The 27,263-nt window shown below is 43.3% G+C and overlaps 1 protein-coding gene across 3 annotated transcripts in view; it reads right to left on the bottom strand.

Annotated features, from left to right (window-relative positions):
* The window catches only part of mmp28 (matrix metallopeptidase 28), a 99,601-nt gene that overhangs the window by 42,468 nt on the left and 29,870 nt on the right, over positions 1-27,263 (bottom strand). For all 3 annotated transcript variants that reach the window (XM_072243028.1, XM_072243029.1, XM_072243030.1), the window contains 2 exons: positions 25,341-25,420; positions 6,870-7,057 (listed from right to left, as the gene is read on the bottom strand). In XM_072243028.1, coding sequence (XP_072099129.1) covers positions 6,870-7,057; positions 25,341-25,420 — 268 coding nt within the window. The remainder of the gene's footprint in view (positions 1-6,869; positions 7,058-25,340; positions 25,421-27,263) is intronic.

The raw sequence follows: 27,263 nt of genomic DNA, 5'->3' as shown, positions 1-27,263 counted from the left end.
GACTGAGTACCGAGTTCTATTGAATCTCAATGGAAACATTTTCCAACCACAAAAACACTTGGCAATCATTATCCTTTGCTTTCTGCCACTGCATCAATTTTGGATCTGACTTGTCACTCTGTTTTGAAGGCTGTAAGATCCAATTTTTTTGTCCAGCCTGTCACATGATACTTCGTAAAAAAAAAAGCCTTGCTATGATTAATAGTCTTCAACAAACTCACTGCCATCATCAACTTTAGTTGCTGTCTCTTCAAAGATTGAGTAAGTTAGAAATAATTCAGAAAATGTGTGGCTTGGGTGGTCGATGGTTGAGTTGAGTTCTTCTCCAATCTTGGCAATTTACTTGCAAGCATTTTGTCACCATATGAGGAGACATCATCAGTGCGCCGTTGATTGTCTTCTCGTACAGCGATGAAACGTTTGCAAGTAAATTGCCAGGATCAGAGAACAACTCAACCAAAACATTCAGTTAGTTCATAGTGATTCCTGATGTTCCCTAAACAAATCCAATCCAACTGTCCCCGGGTTGTTAGTTATTTTCTAAAAAAGAGGTTTATGGTGTGCTTTCAGATAGATTCCAGTAATTTGCCCACTTACAAAGCTAAACTTATTTATATATTTATTTTTACTTAACTATTCATTATTACTGTTTTGTTTTTTTTTTCTTTATTTGCACTTGCACTATTTGTAGTCTTTTGCACCTTGCTTGTTTGTCCATCTTTGCTGAAGGCAGTTTTTCAGTGATTCCACCATGTCTCTTTGTATTTACTGTGAATGCCCACAAGTAAAAAATCACAGGTTAGTATATGGTGATATAAAATTACTGTGAATTTTGAAACAAACTGGCATGTCATAAATTGGATTTTTCCCCTCCTCCATGTTGATGTCTTCCAGTCCTCAGGCACCACATCTTTAGCCAGTAAAATTCCTGCCAGAGCCTCTACAGCAGCGGTCCCCAACCACCGGGCCACAAAGCATGTGCTACCGGGCGGCGAGGAAACGATATGAGTCAGCTGCACCTTTCCTCATTCCCTGCCACGCAGTGTTGAACTTGAACTGTTCAAGTTGCTAACTGTCCCGTATTTGCCAGGACATCCTGTATACTGGGCTAAATTGGTTTGTCCCATACAGGACTGCCCTTGTCCCGTATTTCCCCCGCTAAGGTAGAGCATTCCTATGAAACCTTTCGAGCCGAAATAGTGTAAAACGAAGAAGCAATTACCATTAACTTATATGGGAAAAATTTTTGACCGTTCTCAGACCCAAAAAATAGCCTGCCAAATAACACATAAAACCTAAAATAACACTAACATATAGTAAAAGCAGGAATGATACGATAAATACACAGCCTATATAAATTAGAAATAATGTATGTACATTGTAGTCGGGAAGATTAAGCCGAAACCGATTTGTGGGGAAAAAAATCGGCACATACGCTCATGCGCACGTCACGCATGTGCACACAGGTGCCCGTGCAAGGCTTCATGGTCGTGGTAGTCTTTTATTGGTAAACACAAGTGTCCTGTATTTGACTGCTACTTTTGTCCCTTATTTGGGAGTGAGAAAGTTGGCAACCCTAACTGTAAAAGACATGTTGAGGTGAGTTTAACCCTACTTGAACACCCCCCCTCCTCCGGTCCGCTGGTCTGCAAGAATATTGTCAATATTAAACTGGTCCGCGGTGCAAAAAAGGTTGGGGTCAGCTTCCTTGTTGGCTTCTTTGAGCACCCTGGATAAATCTTACCTGAGCCTGCCACTTTCAATGATACCACCCACTTGATGACTAGGACTGCCCCTATCACACAAGTTGGTCCTAATGACAATACCTGCACCATCCTCCTCTCCTCCCCTTCTGCGTATCAGATACTAAATATTCAATGAGAATTTTCTCACATTCTCCACTTCCACAGCAGATTGCCTCCTTGACCTCTAACAAGCCTTAGCAGTAATTATCCTCTTGTTCTTCATGAACTCATTTAAGCAGCTTAAATTTTCTGCTGCCAACAGCCAGGATCTCCAGGTGGCTAACCATTTTAATTCCACCTTCCACACTGGAATGTGCCCACAACGTCATCCATTGCCACAAAGAGACCAGATGCGGGTTAGAGGAGCAACAGCTCATATTGTGCCTTGGTGATGTCCAACCTGACAGCATGAATATTGATTTCTTTAACTTTTGGTAACACTCCCCTTAGTTTCCCTCCCCCCCTCATCACTTTGTTTTCCATTATCCCTGTGGTCCCATTACCCCTTTTCTTTCCCCTCTCCTGCTCTCCCAACCTACCCATCACCTTCACCTGGCTTCCCATTTCCTTTCTTTTGTTCAATGGTCTCCTATCCTCTCCTATCAGATTCATTCTTCTTCAAGCCCTTTGCCTCCCCCACCTATCACCTCACAGCTTCTTGCATGATTCCCTCTGCCCTCCTGATCATCCCCACTCACCTGGACACACCTATCACCAGCTAGCTTGTACTACGCCCCCATCTCCCGTCTTCTTATTCTGGCTTCGGTCCTCTTCCTTTCCAGTCCTGATAACGAGTCTCGGCCAAAGCATTAACTGTTCATTTCCCTCCATAGATGCTGCCTTGCCAACCTGCAGAGCTGCTGTAGCATTTTGTATGTATTGTTCCAGATTTCCAGTGTCTCAACTCTCTCGTTTTAAATTTTCTTTGATTTTATCATTTTTACATGCTGTCTCTTTATTTTCCTAACCCTTTTCCAACTTCACCTCTCACCTTCTATACGTCTCCACTGCATTCAGCTCTTGCTTCCTCTCAAGTTTCCCTTTGTGCTTTATCCTACTTGCTATTATGTTTGCTTTCTACAAAGAAAATTGCAGTTCAAATCTGGCTGTGGAGTTATTATGAGGACATGAAAATGGCTTTACAAATGCAAGTGCTTTAGTTTTAAAGGAGAGGGAAAAAAAGAATCCCAGGCAGGAAGTTAAATGACATGGGAATTAACAGAAAGTAACACTGAACAATGTTCTACCATGGGGTGAACATATGCGATAATTTATTTGCAATATAGGAGTGATATCAGACCCATTCAGCATGCCAAGAATGACTAGCATGTAAAAATGACTGACTGCTTGGCGCTATGAGGATAAGAAATTCCATGTCATTCTAAATTAGTTTTTGTACAGACTCTGCATTCTTTTGGTGATTAATTCCCAAAACATACAGGGGGCACACATGCCCAACTTTCATCACCAAACACCTCCACTGCAGCGAAAGCAAACAATCCTGACAGAAGCATAAGTGAAAACACATTGCAAAATCCTGCGTCTTTTCTTCCCCTTCTCCAGTGTTGGGAATCAGATCTTCCCTGCTTCCACTCATCTGTTTCCTGACCGGCAACGATAAACACGAGACTTTGACTCAAATCTGCAGTGAAGGAAAGAGAGGATCGGGCAGTACCACCATGTTGGATGAGAGACATTTAATCAGAGCCCTTCTCTCCTCTCAGTGGATGAACTGGCAAGAGCATTCCAAGGCGGCACGGTAGCATAGTGGTTAGCTTAACGCTTTACAGTACAGGTGACCCGGGTTCAATTCCCACTGCTACCTGTAAGGAGTTTGTACGCTCTCCCTATGGCAGCGTGGGTTTCCTCTGGGTGCTCTGGTTTCCTCCCACAATCCAAAGACGTAGCACTTGGCAGATTAATCGGTCATTGTAAATTGTCCTATGATTAGGCTGGGATAAAATCGGGGCAGTGTTGCTCGAATGGCTGGAAAGACCTATTCTATGCTCATCTCAATAAATCAATCAATAGGTAGAGATAGATAGATAAACAAATAGAAATGAAATAATCAAGTCTTAGTCTTCAACCAAGACCATCAAATAGATTGTCTGGCACAACAAACAAAAGTCTGTTTGGAGGCACAAGATAATGCAGATGACAAAATCTGGAGTAACATCAAAATGCTTGAGGAATTCAGTGGGTCAGGTAGCATCTGTGGAGGGAAATGGACATTTGATGTTTCGGGAGTCCAGGTGAAGTGTCTCAAACCAAAACATCAACTGCCCATTTCCATCCACAGATGCTACCTGACCCAAACTCTTGTATCTCCAAACAGATTATCAGGTTATTTATCTCATTTCTGTTTGCTGCCATATTTCCCCATGAGAAGATTCTGAAAAAACCTCTTGGCTTGTACAAGAGTGAAATATCCTAACTTCCCCATTGGGAGGAAACTGCCTACATGATTGTACCCCAACTTCGTTTGATTTCTTTAACGTTTCAATCTAATCTCATCAGTCTCTTGCCAGATAGAGTCAGTTCAAATTATCCACAGAGAAAGACCCAGAGAACTTCACATCAGAGTGGTTACTTTCAGAGTGCAATCGCTGTTACGTAACTAGGCATGGACATCAACTCACACAAAAAAAAAAGCCACTAGCAGCAAATGGTATAACTGATCGGCTATGCCTTTCATTGTTGGTAGTGAAATGTTTGTTAGCTATGATACTCTCTCCTTTTCCTTGAATTGTCCTTCAGAACTTTTTACATCAGCCTGAAAAAACAGATACCTTTTCTTTCCCCTCAGACCATCCACAACACTTTATCAAATTAATAGTACTGATAATTAGTAAATTTTTTCTCAAGCTCTGGAATGGAGCTTAAATCTATGACTTTAAGACACAGGGGGTATAAAGTGAATTTAGTTATCAACATAAAGAATGAACTGAGATCGGTAACATAACACAGAAACTGTGGTTATATCCCAAGATGAAGCAAGGACTAGGAGTACTGGCTGGAATGCTGTGCAGATAAGAGCTCAAGATACTTCCATTCTGTAAATTGTTTTCGCTCTAACTCAAACTTCTTGGTACTAAACTATTTGGATTTAGGTACAATTTCAGGTGAGGAGTGCAAAAAAATGCCTGAAGGAAGAGGATCCAAACCCCAGCATGGAACACAGCTTTATCCACAAGTACTGACACATCAGGAAGCCTTCAGGCTAGAGCAGGTGTGGACAGCATGTTGCAGCTGGATTGACAGTGGGGAACCATCTCACGTATAACATCATTACATTTTTCTGCACACATCGAAAGACTACAAATATTCAGTTATGAACAGGCACATTGGCATACAAACTCTCAGAAAGTTTCTTCAGAAGAAAACAGCCCTGCTAACTAAAAGTGGTCCTAGTTTAGTATCCTGCAGGGCTGGCAGACACCTAGTTGAGTCTTTCTCACATCTCTCAGGTCTAGTAGGACATTTGTTGGAAAGGTCTACACTGATCAGTGTCAGGCTTGGTGTTGTCAGTGACATGTCCAGGTAATTTCATTCTGCACAGTATGTACATACAGAAGAAGTATTGTGACGATGACAATGGAATTAAGGCTTGTTCTGAGAACCTTTGCTCTCCCTTATGTGCAGTTTTGTTTATTGCATTGCATAAGTTATGAATGATTTGTTAATTTAAATTTATATAATTTACATTTGTCACGTTCATACTTGCTGCTGCAAGAAAAGCTGATTTACAATGCATTAAACCCTGGGTATGTAAGATCATGATAATAATATTGAACTTGAAACTGCTTTGTTCATTCATTAATAATCGAGTTGCCTGGTGTAATCTATAAAATGAATTCACCTCTTCCTTCTAAATTCAGTGGCCCTCAGTTTAGTTCCATATCAGCTCTCCAGGTCATATTTTCTATTGATTCTCCATCGTTATCACAAGAAGTGAGTGAAAGGATTTGGAGGCAGTGGAGCAGTGAAGACTTTTTCCACAGGTCCATGTTGAGTGACAGATTAAGGTGTGAATGGCTGCAGCATGTTAAGGAAAAGCAACAAAGCTTGGCAAATAAAGTGTTAATATCACCACTGCTTCTCCTGAACCCAGTGCTCAGCTAGCTCTCTGATTGAAACTAAATCTCTGTAGCACTTGCAAAGCAAACCAAGAGCAGGGAGTGTTGACAGTTGTTCTAGATTACGCTTGATAAGAGTGTAGCTGTCTTAGTTGTGTGGAGTGTATTTTGAAACATGGAGTTGCTGACAACTGCTGTCCAATGTAACCTAGGGGCTAAGCACTGGGAGGGATGCAGCAAGCAACAGTACTCCATGAAGACTGAGACTTCCTGCTGTAGGTGCTTGCGATGTTACAACTGTTGTTCATGAAGGACTCAGAAATAACGTGTGAGATTTAAATAGACAGGAAGATTTTAATTGCCACATTTCTGCCATTCTGGTTTGCTTCATTTTAAGTAAGAGACAGTTAAAACTGCAGATGTCTGTGTTAGAAATACCAGCAACATTGCTGATGTTCTTCTCACTTCCATCCCATCCTTGTCCCAATACCCTGTCTCTTTCCTTCCCTCCATTCCCTTTTGCTCTTCCCTCCTACCCTCCTCCTGCTCTCTTACCCTTCTCTCCTCCCTTCCCTCTCACCTTTCCCTCTTCCCCGCTGCCTGCCCTCTCACCCTGCCCTTCTCCCCCTCTCTATTCCCTACCCACCCTGGTTCACACAAAACTGGCTTGGCTCCACACACCACTGATTAGCCATGATTTCAGGGTGTGACTGACTTTGAGCCGCGCCTTTATTAGAGAACGAAGTACGGCTAAAGCAAGGGATACAGAAACACTAGTTTTTTGGCCTTAGCTCCTTGTTTGTCTTCACTTAATCAGTGAACTTCACCATTTAGCATTGACACAAGCCCCACATTTCAGAAACATCAGCTTCAGCCCTGTTCACTATTTAAAGCCTTGAAAATAAAAAAAAACGCTTGCTGGGAGTTTGAAATGAGAACAGAAAACGTTGGGACAGGCAGCATCTGTGGAGCAACATTCCACAGATCTGTGACCCTCCACTAGAATTATTTAAAGATGCCTGAGTGGGGATCGGGAGGCACTGTTTACCTTGCTGTGAGTAACGCTTTGTCCGCCTGGGTTTGCCGGCTTGGCCAAGGAACAGGGCCCTCACTCGACCCTCCCAGCTCTCGTGGCTGCCGATATCCTTCACTCCACAGCGCGGCATGGACATCAGTTGGACTGTCTGCTCATCCAGGACACCGCTGACCGGCAGGTTGGAAATCCACTGGAACTCCCTGCAGAGAAATCATGGAGGAGAGGAACGGTGATGACATGGATCCCAGCGAGGCACAGCAAGAATGAACACAAAAGCAGAAACCAGATGGTCTTATAAAATGGTGGGGGAGGAAAGGTCAGAGAGGTCAAGTGGTCCACTTCTGAACTATGTGGGAAGTGAAGGAAAGAGAGGATGATGGGACTAAACACTTGCATCAAATTTATTCATAGTCACAGTACTAAAAATTTAATTTAAAGGGCATTTTGATAGTGTTGCAGTGCAAGGGAGATTAGCACAAATCTCTCTCACTCCAGAAAAGATGGATTAATTTGTGTTGGGTTGGGTCAAGTTAACTGAGTGTGAGTTGCCCGGCATTAATATTCCATCATACGGGTGTCTCAAGCTGCTATGTGCAATGGGAACTGGCCTGGAATGAGGAAATCTATTCAAAGATCTTCCACCCTTGAACTCCCCCAATTACAGAGAGTGGCAAATTCTGAGGTTGGGAGTTGGAAACCCAACTGGGTTGAAAGGGAAGTGAAACTGAGGCTACGTCCACATTAGACCGGATCATTTTAAAAACGTCGGTTTCAAGTAAAAACGACAGGCGTCCACACCAAGCGTTTTTCAAAATATCTCCGTCCACATTAGAACAGATATTTGGGCGAATCTCCTCCTACTGGGCATGCACAGGACACAGAAAACAAGCGAAGAGGAAACAGTATACTTGGTGCGTGTTTGTCTAGTTACAGACTAGAAAAACTTTGAAGGAATTGCTGTTGGCTCTCGCGCAGGGGGACTTAAAACTCAAGAACACCAAATACTGGAGCATATGGAGGCATCCGCCAGGGAGTTCACGGACAGTATGACCCGGCTGACGACGAACATTGAAAAACTGACTAACTCTGTTGCATTAATAAAGCACCTTGTTAAATGTATAAAACATGTCTGCATTAGTGTTATCTTGTATTTCCATACAATGTTACATTAGGCTGTTACACATCTATTGTCAGAGAAGTACTTGCATAAATAGGTAAACCACCTTCATACAAGCAAGGACAGAAAACAAGGCAAAGTGAGTATACTTATTTATTCAGTAAGCTATGGGTCAAAGTATTTGGTGAGTACATTTCTAACCCTTCTGGTTTCAGTCTCGTTGCCGTCTGTTCTGAAATTGTTGGGTTGTGTGAGGGGTTGCATTCAAGAAAACAACGAAATGCCGCGCTGCGGCCATCTGTTCCGGCATGTCATGACAGCGTTTTTAAATAGTCAAAAAAGCTCACTTTACAACTTAACTCTCACGCCATTCACACCAACTGCACATTATAACAGCCGTCCGGCAGTGCTTGCGTAGTACCAAGCAGAAGCAGAAAAAGCATTGTTGTTGTGGTGTTGTCATGACAGTGTTTTTAAATCTCTCCATTTACCCTGTCCACACTACAACACGCAACAATCGTTTTCAAATTTACACACTTTGGAGAGTGCTTTAGAAAAGCTCCATTTTCGGGGGATGAAAACGCCGTTTCAATGTGGATGGAGGGTCACAACAAAGAGAAAAAGCTTTGTTTTCAAAATTATCCGGCGTAGCGTGGACGTAGCCTGAGGATAGATCCTGGAAGTTCAAATGAGATGGGATGAGAGATTAGGTTGACGGTATTGATCATCTGAAAATAATCCTTAATGTAATAAGTTTTATCTGGAATTCAGTAATTCCTTAATTTATGAATGCTCAATTTACAAAATATTGCATAACAGAAGCGCCTCACTGAGCTGAGGAGGTGTGCAGATTGACGTATCGACTTCTCACAGTAGCCCAAGTTAGCCTGGCCCTTTTACCATCAAGCCAGGTTCCAAGCCTCCACTAAAGACCAGCCACACAGATCACAGGCCCAGGCAGCAGCAAATACGTTTCATGTTCAGTGTTTCACATTGTGTGAGTTGCGTGGACATATTTATTTATTGTGGCTATTTATTGAGATACAACACAGAATAGACCCTTCCAGCCCTTTGAGCTGTGCCATCCAGCAATCCCACAATTTTAATCCTAGCCTAATCACAGGACAATTTACAATCATCCTACCAACTAGGTGAGGAAACCGGAGCACCCAGAGGAAACCCGCGTGGTCATGGGGGGAAACATACAAACTTCTACAGGCAGCGGTGGGAATTGAACCCAGATCACTGGTACTGTAAGGTGTTGTGCCAACCACTAAGCTACCGTGCTGCCCCATCTACCATTGATATGTACCAAAGACCTCACCCAGTTTCCAAAAGCATGCTACTGGTGCAAAAATTGCCCGCCGCATGAGTTGTTTAAAAATTACATTCTGAATTGCAAAATACTTACAGAATCGCAGGACCGTCGCAGCAGGGACTCGGAAGAGCGCTGAGTGCTGGGAAGCAGCTGAGGAGCTGAGGTGAACGTGCTTTAAAAGGAGCGCGAAGCGGAGACTCGGGACAGTGTGATGGCGAGACCTTCGCAGCAGGAGGAGGAGCAAGGGGCTCGGGTGAGCGCTGAGTGCTGGGAAGCAGCTGAGGAGCTGAGGTGAGTGTGCTTTAAAAGGAGTGCAGACGGCAACTGAAGGGTTAAACAGAGTGTTGATTAGTTGATTAGAGGGAGTGAGTACTTGAGATAATTGGCAGGGACAAATAAAAGGAGGGGTAACTGAAGAGGAGCGGCCAGTGTGTGAGTGGCTCAGGGTAGGAGTGGAGTTTTGAGGCTTTGGCTTGAGAGGCTTCGGCGAGCCTGCTCCCAGTGAGGTAAGGTGGGGTAAGTTCCTTTAATTAATTTAGTTAACTTAGGAGTAGGTAATGGAGGCAGTAGTTAGGGCAGTCGAGTGCTCTGTATGCAGTATGTGGGAAGTCAAGGACAGCATAATTGTCCCTGATGACTACACCTGTAAAAGGTGCATCCAGCTGCAGCTCCTGACAAACCGAGTTAGGGAACTGGAGCTGGAGCTGGATGAACTTCGGATCATTCGTAAGGCAGAGGCAGAACAGACAGGAGTTTCAGGGAGATAGTCAGCCCTAAAAGTCAGGAGGCAAGTAGCTGGGTGACTGTCTGGAGAGGGAAGAGGAGTAGACAGATAGAGCAGAGCACCCCTGTGGCCGTTCCCATCAATAGTAAGTATACCGTTTTGGATACTGTTGGTGGGGACGACCTACCAGGGACAAGTTGCAGTGGTTGCGTCTCTGGCACCGAGACGGGACCCTCAACTCAGAAGGGAAGGAGGGAAAAGAGGAGAGCAGTAGTGATAGGAGAGTTGATAGTTAGGGGGACAGATAAGAGGTTCTGTGGGAGAGATTGAGAATCCCGGATGGTCTGTTGCCTTCCTGGTGCCAGGGTCTGCGATATCTCGGATTGAGTTCTCGGTATTCTCAGGAGGGAGAGTGAGCAGTCAGATGTCATGGTCCACGTAGGGACCAATGACGTGGATAGGAAGGAGGAGGAGGTCCTGCAAAGAGAGTTTAGGGAGTTAGGTGCAAAGTTGAAGGACAGGACCTCCAGGGTTGCAATCTCAGGATTGCTACCTGTGCCACGTGCTAGTGAGGCTAGAAATAGGAAGATAATGCAGCTAAATACGTGGCTAAGGAGTTGGTGCAGGAAGGAGGGCTTCATGTTTCTGGACAATTGGACCTTGTTCCAAGGAAGGTGGGACCTGTTCCGACAGGATGGGTTGCACCTGAACTGGAGGGGGACTAACATCCTTGCAGGTAGATTTGCTAGTGCTGGTCTAGGGGGTTTAAACTAGATTTGCAGGGGGAGGGGAACCAAAGTGTTAGAGCAGATAGTGAGGTGGAGGAGGATAAAGGTTATGCAAGGACGGCATGTATAGACAGAAATAATAGAAATGTTCTCAGGTGCATCTGTTTCAATGCAAGGAGTATTGTAGGTAAGGCAGATGAGTTTAAGGTGTGGATTGGCACGTGGGATTACGACATTATTGCTATTAGTGAGACTTGGTTGCAGGAGGGGCAGGAGTGGCAGTTTAATGTTCCGGGGTTCAGACGTGACAGAGGGGGAGGGATGAAAGGGGGAGGAGTGGCATTACTGGTCAGGGAAAATATCACAGCTGTGCGTAGGCAGGACAGCCCAGAGGCCATATGGGTGGAGCTGAGAAACGGGAAAGGTGTGACCACACTAATAGGGTTGTATTATAGACTGCCCAATAGTCAGAGAGAACTGGAGGAGCAAATCTGCAGAGAGATAGCAGACCGATGTAAGAAACAGTAGGGGATCTTAACTTTCCACATATTCACTGGGACTCCCACACTGTGAAAGGGCTAGATGGCTTGGAGTTTGTCAAATGTGTTCAGGAAAGTTTTCTAAATCAATATATAGAGGCACCTACGAAAGAGGATGCAATACTTGATCTCCTATTAGGGAACCAGACAGGTCAGGTGACCGAAGTATGTGTAGGTGAACATTTTGGGTCCAGTGACCATAATGTCATTAGTTTCAAGTTAATTATGGGTAAGGATAAGTCTGGTCCTCAAGTTGAGGTTCTAAATTGGAGAAGGGCCAATTTTGTGGAAATGAGAAAGGATCTAGGAAGAGTGGATTGGGATAAGTTGTTTTCTGGCAAGGATGTGTTCAGTAAGTGGAAGACCTTCAAAGGCGAAATTTTGAGAGTGCAGAGTTTGCATGTTCCTGCCAGGATTAAAGGCGAAATTAACAGGCACAGGGAACCTTGGTTTTCAAGGGATATTGGCGATCTGGTTAAGAAAAAGAGAGGTGTATAGCAGGTATAGGCAACAAGGAAAAAATTAGGTACTTGAAGAGTATAGAAAATGTAAGAAAATACTAAAGAAGGAAATCAGGAAGGCAAAAAGAAGACATGAGGTTGCTTTGGCAGATAATGTGAAGGTAAACCCAAAGGGTTTCTACAAGTATATTAAGAGTAAAAGGATAGTAAGGAGCAAAATTGGTCCCCTAGAAGATCAGAGTGGTCGTCTATGTGCGGAGCCTCACGAGATGGGGGAGATCTTAAACAGTTTTTTTGCATCAGTATTTACTAAGGAAACTGATATAGCATATATGAAAGGAAGGGAAACAAGCAGTAGTGTCATGGAACATATAGAGGTTAAAGAGGAGAAGGTGGTTGCTGCCTTACAGCGAGTAAAGGTAGATAAATCCCCTGGGCCTGACATGATATTTCCTCAGACCTTGAGAGAGACTAGTGTAGAAATTGCAGGGGCTCCGGCAGAAATATTCAAAATGTCCTTAGCCACGGGTGCGGTGCTGGAGGATTGGAGGGTAGCTCATGTTGCTCCGTTGTTTAAAAAAGGCTCCAAAAGTAAACCAGGTAATTACAGGCCAGTGAGCCTGACATCAGTAGTAGGTAAATTATCAGAAGGTGTTCTGAGAGATCGGATATACAAGTATTTGGACAGCCAAGGGCTGAATAAGGATAGTCAGCATAGCTTTGTGCGTGGTAGATCGTGTTTATCGAATCTTATAGAGTTTTTTCAGGAGGTTACCAAGAAAGTAGATGAAGGAAAGGCTGTGGATGTTGTCTACATGGACTTTAGTAAGGCATTTGACAAGGTCCCACATGGGAGGTTAGTTCAGAAGGTTCAGGCACTAGGTATCCATGGAGAGGTTGTAAAATGGATTCGAAATTGGCTGTGTGGGAGAAGACAGAGATCGGTAGTGGATGATTGCTTCGCAGACTGGAGGCCTGTGACTAGCGGTGTGCCTCAGGGATCCGTGCTGGGATCATTGTTGTTTGTTGCCTATATCAATGATCTAGATAATAATGTGGTAAATTGGATCAGCAAATTTGCTGACGACACTAAGATTGGAGGCATTGTAGACAGCGAGGAAGGCTTTCAAAGCTTGCGGAGGGATCTGGACCAACTGGAAAACTCGGCCAGAAAATGGCAGATGGAATTTAATGCAGACAAGTGTGAGGTGTTGCATTTTGGAAGGACAAATCAAGGTAGGGCATACACAGTAAATGGTAGGGCACGGAGGAGTGTGGAGGAACAAAGGGATCTGGGAGTTCAGATACATAATTCCCTGAAAGTGGCGTCACAGGTAGACAGGGTTGTAGAGAAGGCTTTTGGCATCCTGGCATTCATAAATCAAAGTATTGAGTATAGGAGCTGGGATGTTATAGTGAGGCTGTATAAGACATTGGTGAGGCCAAATTTGGAGTATTGTGTGCAGTTCTGATCACCTAACTATAGGAAGGATATCAGTAAGATTGAAAGAGTGCAGAGAAGAGTTACTAGGATGTTACCGGGTCTTCAGGAGTTGAGTTACAGGGAAAGATTGAACAGGTTAGGACTTCATTCCTTGGAGCGTAGAAGAATGAGGGGAGATTTGATAGAGTTTTACAAAATTATGAGGGGTATAGACAGAGTAAATGCGAGTAGGCTCTTTCCACTTAGATTAGGAAAGATAAATGTGAGAGGACATGGCTTTAGGGTGAAAGGGGAAAGGTTTAGGGGGAACATTAGGGGGAACTTCACTCAGAGTGGTGTGAGTGTGGAACAAGCTGCCATCTGATGTGGTAAATGCGGGCTTACTCTTAAGTTTTAAGAATAAATTGAATAGATAAGTGGATGGGAGAGGTCTGGAGGGTTATGGACTCGGTGCAGGTCAATGGGACTAGTGGAATAAAGTTTCAGCACAGACTAGTGTTCCATGGTTCTAATCTGTGTCCAGTATTATCACACAGCTGTTTGATCTATACATATCATAACTGGTGTATCCTGTTGATTACAACAGTAGCAGCGTTTTTTAAAAAAAGTTTATTGTTGTAAAAGTACTTTGAGACATCCTAAGATTATGAAAAACATGATATAAAGCCTTTATTTTGATTGCACCATAGTTTGTGCTTACTGTGCAGTAACTTCAAGAAGACAAACTGTGAACATACAGCAGGCAATGGGGTTTCTGTTCTATATTAATATTTATGTTCTTCATATCCCTAACTAACTCCTTTCTGCAAATCCCTCTGTTCCTTCACACTTCTCCAGCTGGACTCCAAACCTAATGACCACTGCTCCATATTAGGCAAGAAATATTAAATTACTGGCAATAAAATCGAAGTGAATGATTCTAGGACAAAAGAATTTGGTGCTAAATTATACACCATACAGTGAAGCAGAGACATTTAGCTACTCAAACAAACAAGCTAATAAATGTTGGCGAAGCTATTAAAATAATCTTTAAAATCCAAGGTTTCTTAAAAATCACAGAGGCGTTGCAGATAATTGTTTAGGCTGCAGTAAAAACAGTATATCCAATTCTGAGCCTTTAGTAGAGAAAATGTCAAGACCTTGAAAAGGGAACAAAATAGATTCCCTAAGGAGGTCCGGATGAAGGGAGATGGGGAAAACATTGCTTAGAAATCCAGTAGCATTGATTGTAGGGGTTGGGATGTTACGTCACAGTTGCACAAGACAGAAGTGAGGCTGCACCTACAGCATTGTGTACAGTTTTAGCTACCATTGTTGGAAAGGTCTCATTAAGCTAGAAAGAATACAAGGAAGACTTTTGAAAATGTTGCCAGGACTCAAAGGATTGAGTTGTAGGGAAAGGTTGGGCAGGCTAGAACTTTATTCATTGGAGTGTAAGGGGCATTGAGAGAATGCAGGTATGGGAAAGAGAATCAAAAGCTAGAGGGCATAGGTTAAAGGTCAGGAGAAAGATTTAAAAGGGACATGAGGGGCAACTTCTTCAGGCAGAGGGTAGTGTGTAAGTTCAAAGTTCCAAGTAAGTTAATTATCAAAGTACATATATGTACCATATACAACCCTGAGGTTTATCTTCTTGCAGGAATACTCAATAAATCTATTAACCATTATTAACAATCATTAATGGCTCTGTCTAAGTAGACAATGGATGCGCCCGTCCAAGTGACCTCTCCGGGGTGCAGACCTGGGCAATGAATATGGAGATCCTGGGCTGCCCAGGCATCAAGATCCCCCTGTCGGCCTCGCGGATGTGGTCCAAAGGAATGCGAAGCAGTACATTTGGCATCGGCTTGGCTGCAGGAGCTGCCGGGAGGTGACATGATACGTCATCCAACTGCCTTAGGGGCTCCACTCCGGATTTGTGTAAGGTTTACACCTTAGCCTTCTCTTCTCCTGAAGATACTCACAAGGAAGTGGGATCTGTAACCCTGGATAGGGGCCCATACCGGGTATTAACCATTATAGAATCAGCGAAAGACCGTACCAATTTGGTGTACAATCAGCGTGCAAACAACAAACTGTGCAATACAAAAACAAATAATAAAAACAATAAATTAAGCAACAAACATGGAGAACAGGAGATGAAAAGTCCTTAAGTGAGAACATTTCAATGATGGGGCGAGTGAAGTTGGTTCAAGAGCCTGATGGTTGAGAGGTAATAGCTGTTCCTGAAGCGGGTGATGGGAGGTACTGGAGCATCAGAACTCACTTCTGATGGTAGCAGTGAGAAAAGAGCATCTCCTGGATGGTGGGGCTACCCGATGACGGATGCTGCAACAACGCTCTGTGCAGGTGTACTCAACGGTGGGGAGGGCTACCAGAGGATGTAGTTGAAACAGGTACAATAACAATATCTTTAGACATTTGGACAGAAAATGCTTGGAGGGATGTGAACCAAATGTGAGCAAATGGACCATTTTAGATGGGCATCCTGGTTTTTGATTCTCAAAGTAAATATGTTGCAAGGTACCACAATGGGCTATTAAAGATTTAGAGTGACTGAGCTACGCAGACTGCTTTAGAAACATAGAAAATAGGTGCAGGAGTAGGCCATTCAGTCCTTCGAGCCTGCATCACCATTCAGTCCTGAAGTTAACCCTGAATCTGTTCTGAACTAGATTCCAGTCAGTTTCAGTGTCTGGGTTAATGATTATTATCCATGCAACACACCAGCATCTGCAGATTTTCTCTTGTTTGTGATTTGATTATTAACCACTTCCACTTCCATCAGTGTATAAGCTGATCAAAGGATTAAGCAATACCTTCCCTCCGCTGCCTTCCAATCTAATGTATGGTAATGAGGCTCACATACTGCACAGCTTCTACTTGGAACCAAGTATGGCAAAAGATCTGGAGAAGTTGTACCAAATAAAGTATTAAGATTTAAGAGTAGCATACAGAAAACATCTGGGCAAAGGTATGCTGTATAGATTTAACATTCGAGGAACTGCGTGCAGCAAAGAATCAGCATCTGCCAAAGCACTCGAAGTATCAACATCTGGGAAACTGCATACACTTACTGCTCAATATTAGGGAAATTACATATACCAAAAGGACCAACATCTGGAAAACTACATAAAGGGTCAAGATCCAGAAAACCACATTCAGCAAAGAATCAATATCTGGAAAACTATATAAGGAATAAGGAACAACATCTGGGAAAGCAGTTACACTAAAGGTTTGCTATAGTAGGAAGTGAATGCAGCAAAGGATTGGATGATATGAAATGCATGTAAGGTTACGAGTTCACTGAAATGTACAACACGTGTTTCAGCTGTGGGTGCATCCTGTCTTAAGCAAACTTCAGTTCCTGTAGTGCTAAAACCTGACAGAAACTCGAGTATCACTATGCATTGGGGTTTATGTAATGATGTTCTTCAATAAAAGCTCTCTAGACCAACCCATCTGTTGACTAAAGAGGAATTGTCCTATTGGAAAAATACAATGCAAATCAGAAACCCTACCTGAATTTCTCAGATGCAATGCAATGTACACCTGGTGTATACAGAGTCACAGAACAATACAGCAGAGATACAAGCCCGTAAGCCCAACCAGTCCATGCTGACTACAGTAATCTCGATTTCCTGTGTTCAATCCATATCCATCCAGGTACCTATGCAAGTCCTTCTAAATTGTTACTATTATGCCTACCCTCTGCCTGAAAGGTTGCCTCAATTCCCTCTTAAATCACTCCCCTTTCACCCTGAATCTATATTCCCTTATATTGGACCCCCCTACCCTGGAGAAAAGACTATTACACTCTACCTTATCTATACTTCTCATCATTTAAACACTTCTCGAAGGTCCCCACTCATTCTCCCATGTTCCAAGGAATATAGTTCTAAGCTTACCGATCTCACTGTTGAAAAGATACATTGCAAGTCAGAAATCCCACCTAATTTCCCGAGGTGTTATGCAACATACACCAGATGTTCCTTAGGGAATCAGCGGGTGGATTTATTTCACAGTCCCAGTTAATATTTGTTATTAACACTGAAGCCTTCGTGCCTTGCTGTCTAATAAATGGATGTATTATTTTGCCCTTATTAAATTTTATTGGCACAGGGTGCAGCTGATCCACAGAAGTCGAGAAGAAGCAGAATTGAATCCTTCCCATTTCTCCGTGAGAGGGAGAAGATTGGACAGTAAAATGGTTGATTTTTCCAGACACACGCCACTTTGGCCTACAGTTAGTAGCTTTCTAATTATTTTTCAGTAAGCAGCCATCACTGAAAGGGCCGACATTTATTGCCCTTCCATAATCACTCTTGAGAAGGTGGTGGTGAGTTATTTTCCCTATCAACCTGTTTAGCCACTTTCAGGGAGCTATGAACTTGTTACCCCAAGATCCCTCTGCTCTTAACAGTGTATTGTCTCTTTACATTTGACCTAACAAGGTGCAACACTTCACTTTGGCCAGGTTAAACTCAATCTATCATTTCTCTACCCATATCTGCAACTGATCTATATCCCCCTGTATTCTTTGCCTGTCTTTTACACTATCTACAACACAACCAATCCTTGTATGATCTGCAAATCTACTAACCCATCTATCTACAATTTCATCCAGGTCATTTATATACATCACAAACATAGGTCCCAGTACAGACCCCTGTACACCATTAATCACAGACATCCAGCTAAAATAACTCCCTACAACCACTACCCTTTGTCTTCTATGGGCAAGCCAAACAGCCAATTCACCATTGATCCCATGCATCTTAATCTTCTGAATGAGCCTCCCATGAGGGACCTTGTCAAATGCTTTACTAAAATCCATCAGACAACATCTACAGCTCTACCTTCAGCAATCACCCTAATCAAAAAACTCCAAGTTTGTAAGACATGACTTGCCCCTCACAAAGCCATGCTAGCTCTCATTAATTAAGCCATGGGAGAGACAACATGGTTTTCCTAATGCTCATAAATCCTATCCCTAAGAATTCTCTCCAGTAACTTCCCTACCACTGATATAAGGCTCACCGTTCTATAGTTTCTAGGATTTTTCCTGCTTCCTCCTTGAATAATGGAACAAAATTAGCTACTCGCCAGTCCTCCAGGTCTTTGACTGTGGTTAGGGAGGACACAAAGGTACTTACCTTATACTTTATTGTCGCCAAACAATTGATACTAGAACGTACAATCATTACAGCGATATTTGATTCTGCGCTTCCCACTCCCTGGATTACAAATATTAAACATTAAAAATACTAAAAATTAGTAAATATTAAAAATTTAAATTATAAATTATAAATAGAAAATAGAAAAATGGAAAGTAAGGTAGTGCAAAAAAACCGAGAGGCAGGTCCGGATATTTGGAGGGTACGGCCCAGATCTAGGTCAGGATCCATTCAGCAGTCTTATCACAGTTGGAAAGAAGCTGTTCCCAAATCTGGCTATATGAGTCTTCAAGCTCCTGAGCCTTCTCCCAGAGGGAAGAAGGACGAAAAGTGTGTTGGCTGGGTGGGTCGTGTCCTTGATTATCCTGGCAGCACTGCTCCAACAGCGTGCGGTGTAAAGTGAGTCCACGGACGGAAGATTGGTTTGTGTGATGTGTTGCACTGTGTTCATGATCTTCTGCAGCTTCTTTCAGTCTTGGACAGGACAACTTCCATACCAGGTTGTGATGCACCCTAGAAGAATGCTTTCTACAGTGCATCTATAAAAATTAGTGAGGGTTTCAGGAGACAGGCCAAATTTCTTTAGTTTTCTCAGGAAGTAAAGGCGCTGGTAGGCCCTCTTGGCAGTGAACTCTGCTTGGTTGGACCAAGTCAAGTCACTTGTGATATTGACCCCGAGGAACTTAAAGCTTTTGACCTGTTCCACTTGCGCACCACTGATGTAAATTGGGTCATGCAGTCCGCTACTCCTTCTGAAGTCAACAACCAATTCCTTCGTCTTGCTGACGTTGAGGGATAGGTTATTGTCTTCGCACCATGCCACCAGGTTCTTAATTTCCTCTCTGTACTCAAACTCATCATTACCCGAGATACGGCCTACAATTGTTGTGTCATCAGCAAACTTACATATTGAGTTCGATGGAAACTTGGCTGTACAGCGAGTACAGCAGGGGGCTGAGTACAGAGCCTTGTGGGGCATCGGTGCTCAGAGTGATTGTAGAGGAGAGCTTGTCCGCTATTTTTACAGCCTGGGTCCTGTCTGTGAGGAAGCTGAAGATCCAGCTGCAGATCTGAGTGCTTAAGACCCAGGTTCCGGAGCTTAGGAATCAGTTTATTTGGAATGATGGTACTAAAGGCAAAGCTGTAGTCAATGAAAAGGAACCTTACGTATGCATCTTTATTTTCCAGGTGTTCTAAGGAGGAACATATGGCCAGAGAGATGGCATCTGCCGTTGACCTGGTGCTCCGGTAGGCGAATTGCAAAGCGTCGAGGTTGACCGGTAGGCCGTGGTTGATGTGTGCCATAACCAATCTCTCGAAGCACTTCATAGCAATTGATGTCAGAGCCCCAGGTCGATAGTCATTCAGGCATGCCACCTTGCTCTTCTTCGGCACTGGGATTATCGTTGCCTTCTTAAAACACGAGGGGATCTTAGACTGAAGCAAGGAGCAGTTGAAGATGTCAGCAAACACTCCAGCTAGCTCACTTGCACAGGCCCGGAGAACCCGTCCCGGGACGCCAGCTGGGCCCGTCGCCTTCCTTGGATTTATCTTCTAACGTCCTCCTCGGTGACGATGAATCTCGATGCCACCAGGTCCAGTTCATCCGGAGGGAGCGGGACGCTCCTCTTCTGTTTGAATCTTGAGTAGAATACATTTAGTTCGTCAGGAAGATATTGATATTCCCAGCCTTTTCTTTGTGCCCAGTGATCTCATTTAGACTCTGCCATAGTTTACTGGCATCCCTCTGATTAGCCTGGGCTTCCAACTTGTCTCAATATTGCCTCTTGGCATCCTTAATGGCTTTCCGGAGTTCACGCCTGGATTCTGTGTAGCGACTGGTATCCTGGACCTAAAAGCTGCAGCTCTAGCCTTTAAAAGGGACTTGACCTCATAATTCATCCAAGGATTCCTGTTAGTGATACCCGGATCGTCTTGCGAGACACACAGTCCTCCGTGCATTCCTAAATAAAGTCCATGACAGCTGAGGCATACTCATCGAAGTTAGCTGCCGAGTCCTTGAATACTAACCAGTCCACCGATTCAAAGCAGTCCCGGAGGACCTCATCCATTTCCTCCGTCCAACGCGACACTACTTTTGACACAGTTTCTGTCTGTAAGCCGGGAGGAGGAGTACGGCCTGATGGTCCGATTTTCCGAAGTGAGGTCGTAGGACGGAACAGTAGACATCCTTGACTGCTGTGTTGGTATTGATCAAGATCCCAGCAATCTCTTCACTTGCTTCTCCCGTTAACCTGAAGTGTATTCCATCAGGCCCTGAAGATTTATCCATCTTAACCAAACACTATCTCCTCCTTTACCTTGAAATGCCTTAGCATATTAATATGCATGGCACCGATCTCCCTATCCTCTACATGCTTCTCCTTGGTAAATACTGATGTAAAGTACTCATTAAGGACCTCACCCACATTTACCCACATACAATAGGGACATTTAAGAGACTCTTAGATAGGCACATTGAAGGAACAAAAATGAGGCCTATGTGGCGGGAAGGGTTAAGTTACTCTTGGGAGTAGATTAAAAGGTTTCACAACAACATGGGCCAATAGGCCTATCCTGTGCTGTATAATTCTATGTTCAGCGGTCTCTCTGAATGGGGAAGCAGGCACATGTGCTTCTATTTTTTAACCTTACTTTTTTGTATTCTAATGTCTGCCATTTTAGAGCTACAATATTACTTGCTACTTATTAGCCCCAGCCTGAATTTGATCAGACTTACAGCACTGATGGGCTACGTCATTTTATTGAGGAGTTCCAAGTGGAACGGAAGATTATGCAATATTCAGCAAAGATATCTTATGATGGAAGGAAGGTAATTGATAAAGATAGTTGGGACAAGGCCTCTGTCTTGAAGGATTCCTATGATGATGTCCTGGATGATACACCTATATCAACCCCAGCTTCTTTCTGCAGACCACGTGCATTGGTTTACCAGAAGCAATTCTGTCCTTCCCAATTTCTACCACTTTAATTCTACCCTACACGCCCACTCTGACATACAAGCCTGTCACCTCCTGCACTATTACAGTGAGGCCCAACGCAAGCTTAAGAAACAGCACCTGAACATCCATCTGTGGACTTTGCAACCTTGCACCCTTAAAATCAATCCTCTGACTTTGGTTAATCAATTCTTCCAATCTGTCTGTGTCAGAACTGGCAGTTTTTTGTGATCATAGAGTCATACAGCAGGGAGCAGACCCTTCAACCCAAATTGTCCATGCTAACCAAGGTGCTTACCTCAGCCAATCCCATTTGCCTGGGTTTGGACCATAAACCTCTCAACCTTTCCCCTCTCACCTGAAGCTCTAGTTTCTAGATTTTCTCTTGTTTTAGCCTTCCCCACTTAGGAAAAATACCTTATCTACGCCTTTCATGATTTTATAAACCTCATGAAGGCCACCCCCTAACCTCCTTCATTCCAGAGAAAGTTCCAATCTAACAGCCTTCCATCTGCGATTTGGACTCTCTTTGTTAATGCACTCTGAAACAGGTTAGGAAGAATAATCACATTTCAATTGTCCCCTTAATCCATATGACATGATCTCAATCTTTGTCCTATCCATCCCTCCTGCTACCTTCTCTGCAACTTAGAATGACCTTTTCCAGTCCTGAAATATTAGGTCTGTTCCTCTCTCCAAAGATGTTGCCTGACTCACTGAGGGTTTCCAGTATTTTCTAGTTTTATTTTAGAACCCCAGCATCTGCAGTCTTTTTATTTACAGCTATTTTCCTTTGTTTGACATACAGCTCTGAGCAGTGGGGCAATGAGTATTCACATTACAACATTTAAAGTCAGTCATACTGTATGAGACTAAAATAAAGTATAGACTAAACAGGACAGAAGTGGCAGGTTCCCAAATGCTGAAAGAATTTAATGAATCTGTTGAAATTTTAATAACATTTTTTGGCAACTTTTGCAGCTGTTTTACCTGCTCCCTATGCAAATAGTACTGAATTGCCCAAATTCCATTTGTCAGCTAGTGACAATGGAATTTGAACTCTTAACCTGAGCTAAGATGGAGGGTGGCATTCTCACAACAGTTAGTAATATTTAAACAGTTGATTCAAAAGCCATCACATAGAAGGCTAAGGACTCTTTTACTGTTCTGTTTCCTTTCTTGTAAAGAAATGTGTAAAGCTTATGCTATGCTTTTATTGAGAATGTTTTGCATATGATGCTATGTTGCTGTGATGCTGCTCCAAGTAAGTTTTTCATTGTACTTGTGCAAGTGACAATGAAGTTGACTTTGATGAATGGATCAAATTCTGGAAGATGGGATTAATGAACAATATTTACAACTTTCAAAAAGCATCTGGACAGGTACTTAGATAGGAAGGCTGTAGAGGAGTATGGCCTAACGCAGGGAAATGGGATTAGACAGGCATCTCGGTCCGCATGGATGAGGTAGGCGAAAAGTGTCAGGAAATATTGAGGAGGCCCGACCCAAAAGCAGAGCTGCAGAGATGATTTAGTGGTGAGCAATAATTTTGATAATTGACTGGAAAATAACACTAAGCAATAGAGAACAGATACTAAACTCACAGACAAGGTAACTGAAGTCCAAGAGCAACTGGTTGAACCTGGATGGTTCATATGAATGAACAAGGACTGTGGATGAGAGATGGGTTTAAATAGGCTGCGGGTGATGTGTTGGAAATGAGTGGCAGGTGATTCCTGTTAGCTGGGTGGAGACTGGGAGGAGCCTGCGTGTGCAGGCTTGACAGAAAAGGCATATTTCTGTGTTCAATTCTATGATTCAATAGATATGTATCTGATAGCTGGCACCAAAATTGTGGGCTCAGAGTTTAGTTTCTGTGCTAAATGCTAGATCTGTCCGTCTAGTCCGTATCCACAGATACCATACCCACATAGGCTACACTTGGTGCCCAGCAGGTCAGCCACAGGGTAAAAATCTGTAGACCATGTGAAAACAAGCAATATTGCTTCCCACACTTTACTGGCATGAAATCTAAACGATCAGCAAATGACTTCCGAGGTGGTGTTGGGGGCTGTACGGTAGACCAGAAGTTATCAAAGCTGAAATAGAGAGCCTTTACCCATCCTGCCCACGGGCGGCAACACTGAGCAGCATTCCGCTGTAGGGGATATAGGCCAACTGAAGTCTACAGGGTGAGATACAGCCAACTACTTGCATTTAGCATAGTAACATGTTCCAAAGCAATTAACACTGGAGGAGATATGAGTACAGTGAGGAAACCTCAGTCACTGAGAGGGTTTTTAAGGAGGAGGGAGGTGGAGAAATTTGATCTCAGGGTTCAGGCAGTTGAAGCCATGTTGACCATTAGCAAAGCAATGAAATTCAAGGAAGGCATTGAGAGAACACAAAGATACTTGGATATTGTAGGAGGTTCAAGAGTGTGTTGCTATGGAGGGATTTGAACACATAGATGAGGACCTCAGAATCATAGCACTGCTAGGCCTGGGGCCAGTACACGTACAGAAGTGGTGGTGAAAGGACAGACTATTAAGTCTGTTGGCCAGGAGTGCATTGGAGTAGTCAAATCCAGTGTAAGATGGTAACCCAGTAGCAAATGGGACATGCAGGAACTGAGGAAGGCAATGAGGTGGGGTGGGAAAGGGCAGCAGCAATGGAAGGAATATGGGATCAGGGGATCATCTCAGGGCATGATAAGGAACGTTGGCTGTGAATACTCTGGCACTGCACGAGGCAAAGTTCATGGAGGGAAGTGCATATCATTCAGGAGGTGGAGGGAAGCAACAATAAATGAGCTACCCTTAGATAGCTCAGAGCATTATATGTGGGTACTTGCTTGTAAGGAGGGCATAAACTCCAGCTGTGAAGTTGCTCTGAATTATTGCAGCCTTTCTGTCACCGATTGTGAGTTCTCTCTCCTGGAAAGACTTAGAAAGGGAGTTTAGTGTAATTTGTATCTCTTTACCAGGAATAGAAAGCTGTAAGTCAAGTATTGTGTCAACTACTCCCAAACATAGCTGGAAAAGGTTATCAAATGCCGCTTAATTCAAGTAGGGAACTTACTGTGGCTAGAAACAGTAGTAATGTAAATACACCCATCGCTCTGTAGCCAATATCCTGGAATATGACTGCTAATACAAGCAAACTGTATAGGTTTGGGTCTGCCAATGCATGTTAAACTCTGCATTAAGCTGGTATAATGCATGCCAAGAAGATTCAGCAAAGTTCCATTCATTCCACCTTATTTCCTTATAAAGTGTCTCTCTCACGTGTTCATTATTTTCCCGTAACACCTTCTCCACCGTACTAGGGGCAACTTGTAGTAACCAGTCAGCCTACCCACAGGCACTTGTTTCGGGGAAGTGGGGGGAAATCAGAGCACCCAGGGAAAACTCTACATGTACAGTCTGAGAGATGGGAATGGAGGCCGGGCAGCTGGAGCTGCCAGGGAGCACCGCCACCTGCTACGCCACTGTGCCACCATGCATTCACAGTTTACATTCCTCCACCAGAGCATTAGCCAAGCAACAGGAATTTTGGATTGCTGCCTTTACTGATTTATTTCAAACGATCAACAACCGGCCCAAAAATGGCTGGCTGAACTGATATCTTCATCTTGGCAGATACTTTCTGATCCCTGTTCACTGCTTCTAGCTCTGCTGGGTAACTAGAAGCTGACAAGTGAAGACCACCTGCCAAAGGGCAAAGCCCAAGCAATAAGATAATATTACTTATCCAGTTATTGTCACTGTAGTGGTAGATACTCAGTTCCTATATCCCTAATATTATCTTTATCCTATATCCCTTTAACCTAACCACCCACAGCAAAACTTCAGTCTTAGAATGAACTGTAACTGAAAGGAGGAATTTATTATGCTGAGCAAGGAAGGTGTCAGCTCGGAATGAGGTTCAGTGTCCTGGCTCTACAGATCCTCGTTGCTGCAGGTTGTCAATTATCCCTCTGGTACACAGCACATGCCCGATGTAAAAGCCTTACCTCACCGCCTCCTTCACCTGCGCAGGGTTCAGTTGCCCGAGGGATCCTGGTTCAAGGTAACCATACTTTTCCAAGAATGCCTTGGGGAAGAAGAGCAAAGCATCCATTAAGACCAGAGCCGTAGAAGATGCAGAGCAATATTGTGGTGCTAAACCACAGTGAAATAATTAAGGCAAATGTTGAACAGAGTTGGAGATGAAGTACAATGCAGTGATACAACTAAGTGATAGCTTTTGTGCTACTGAGTGAGCAGAAAGGGAAGTGATGATTTGGGTCTTTCCAAATTCCTGGTGGGTCACTGTTTCTCAATGGGTTAGTTAATTTTCAGACTGAAAGACACATAAACGTATCTAATATAGAGGAATAGCTTGGTAACATTGGCAGGAACCTTCACTAAAGTGCTGCTGTTGTTAGAATCAATTATGTTGGCCCAATCAATAATGGTCTATGAATAGTGCAGTGTCTCCCAGTTAATTGGCCCATTGGTTAATCGGGGTAGCTGTTATTTAGGACACTCTTAAAGATCAAAAACTGATTGAGAAAATAGCTGGGATTCCCTTCATTTATTTGGGACACTTAACTGTTGCCAAGCAGTTTCTAACTAGCATCAGTCGCATGCAGTTGTGTGGCTGCTAGATAATACACTATGCTTAGAGTGAATAATTTTTAAATAGTTGCATTTTGTGTTCAAAAGCAGAGATTTTGTCACAGATATTAGTGAGAAATAAGCAGTAAGACAAGTTAGAACTGTTTTGATCACTGTGATTTCAAGCATCCTGGCTTGGAGATGCCAGACACAGCCGGGAGTGAAAATGAAATGATTTCACTACTTCAAGTTAGAAACTATGAATAATTTGAAGGTATCAACAATCATCTTGAATGTTACGTTGAAGGCGAAGGTATGGAGGATGCAATCATTAAAAGCATTGTATTAAGGCAGTCCATTATTTGCACGAGGTGTCTGTGCTGATTTTGTTCACTTACGGTCAATCAAAAGAGCACAGCAGTGGGCACTGGATGAACTCAAAGGCTCAAAGGTTCATTTATTATCGAAGTGTGTATGCAGTATACAACTGTCTTCACCAGATAGCCATGAAACAAAGAAAACAGTTAAACCTACACACACACACACACACACACACACACGCACACTAAAAAGAATGGTAATACGATCATCAACCCTAACCCCGCATAAAAAAGTTAACAAAATGCACCAAATGGCAACAAGAACATCAACCCCTAAACCCCCTCCTCTCTTACACAAAAACTAGCAAATCACTCCACATGGCAATGAGAAAGAACAGCAAAGGCACCATTAGACTGAAGTAGTCCACAGTCATAGCCCAATCCATGAACACAGAACCTCGGTAACGTACTCCAACAGCATCCAGAGAGAGAGATACCACTGGAACGCAGAGGCCTACCCTCTGGCACAAGCAATAGGTCGCCACACAGATTTCTACTCCAGCGGCAGAGAGATCCATCCCAGCAGCGGCCTAAAGGTAGGCAGTCGACACTGAACCCCAGCTTGCCTTCTGTATTCGCCTCGATGTTTCAATCTTCCTCAATGCTTTAATCGGTGATTAATTGATGCTTGAATTGGCAAAGTGGAGCCAATCATTGGCACACACCTTGTCTCTAAGCTTCTTTGCCTCAAGCTTGCACTCACTTCCTGGAATCTTTTCAGAGACAGCCAAACGCTTGGTCAATTAATTGATCTCCAAACCGTAAATCGCAAGCTCTAATAGTTCCAGAAACATATTTAAGATGAGAAGCAGACATAAAAGAAGTGAAATAAACAGTTTTGTGGACTACCTGGAAGATGTGGACTGAGGGTATGCTGTGCACTGGTGCCATCTTGACCAGAACTATTAGAAACTAATATACAGTTTTATAGTACTGTAGTAGTATTGATAATATTCT

Source organism: Mobula birostris, chromosome 25 (genome assembly GCF_030028105.1).
Source record: "Mobula birostris isolate sMobBir1 chromosome 25, sMobBir1.hap1, whole genome shotgun sequence".
NCBI lineage: Eukaryota > Metazoa > Chordata > Chondrichthyes > Myliobatiformes > Myliobatidae > Mobula > Mobula birostris.
This window is presented reverse-complemented; position numbering and strand designations above follow the sequence as displayed.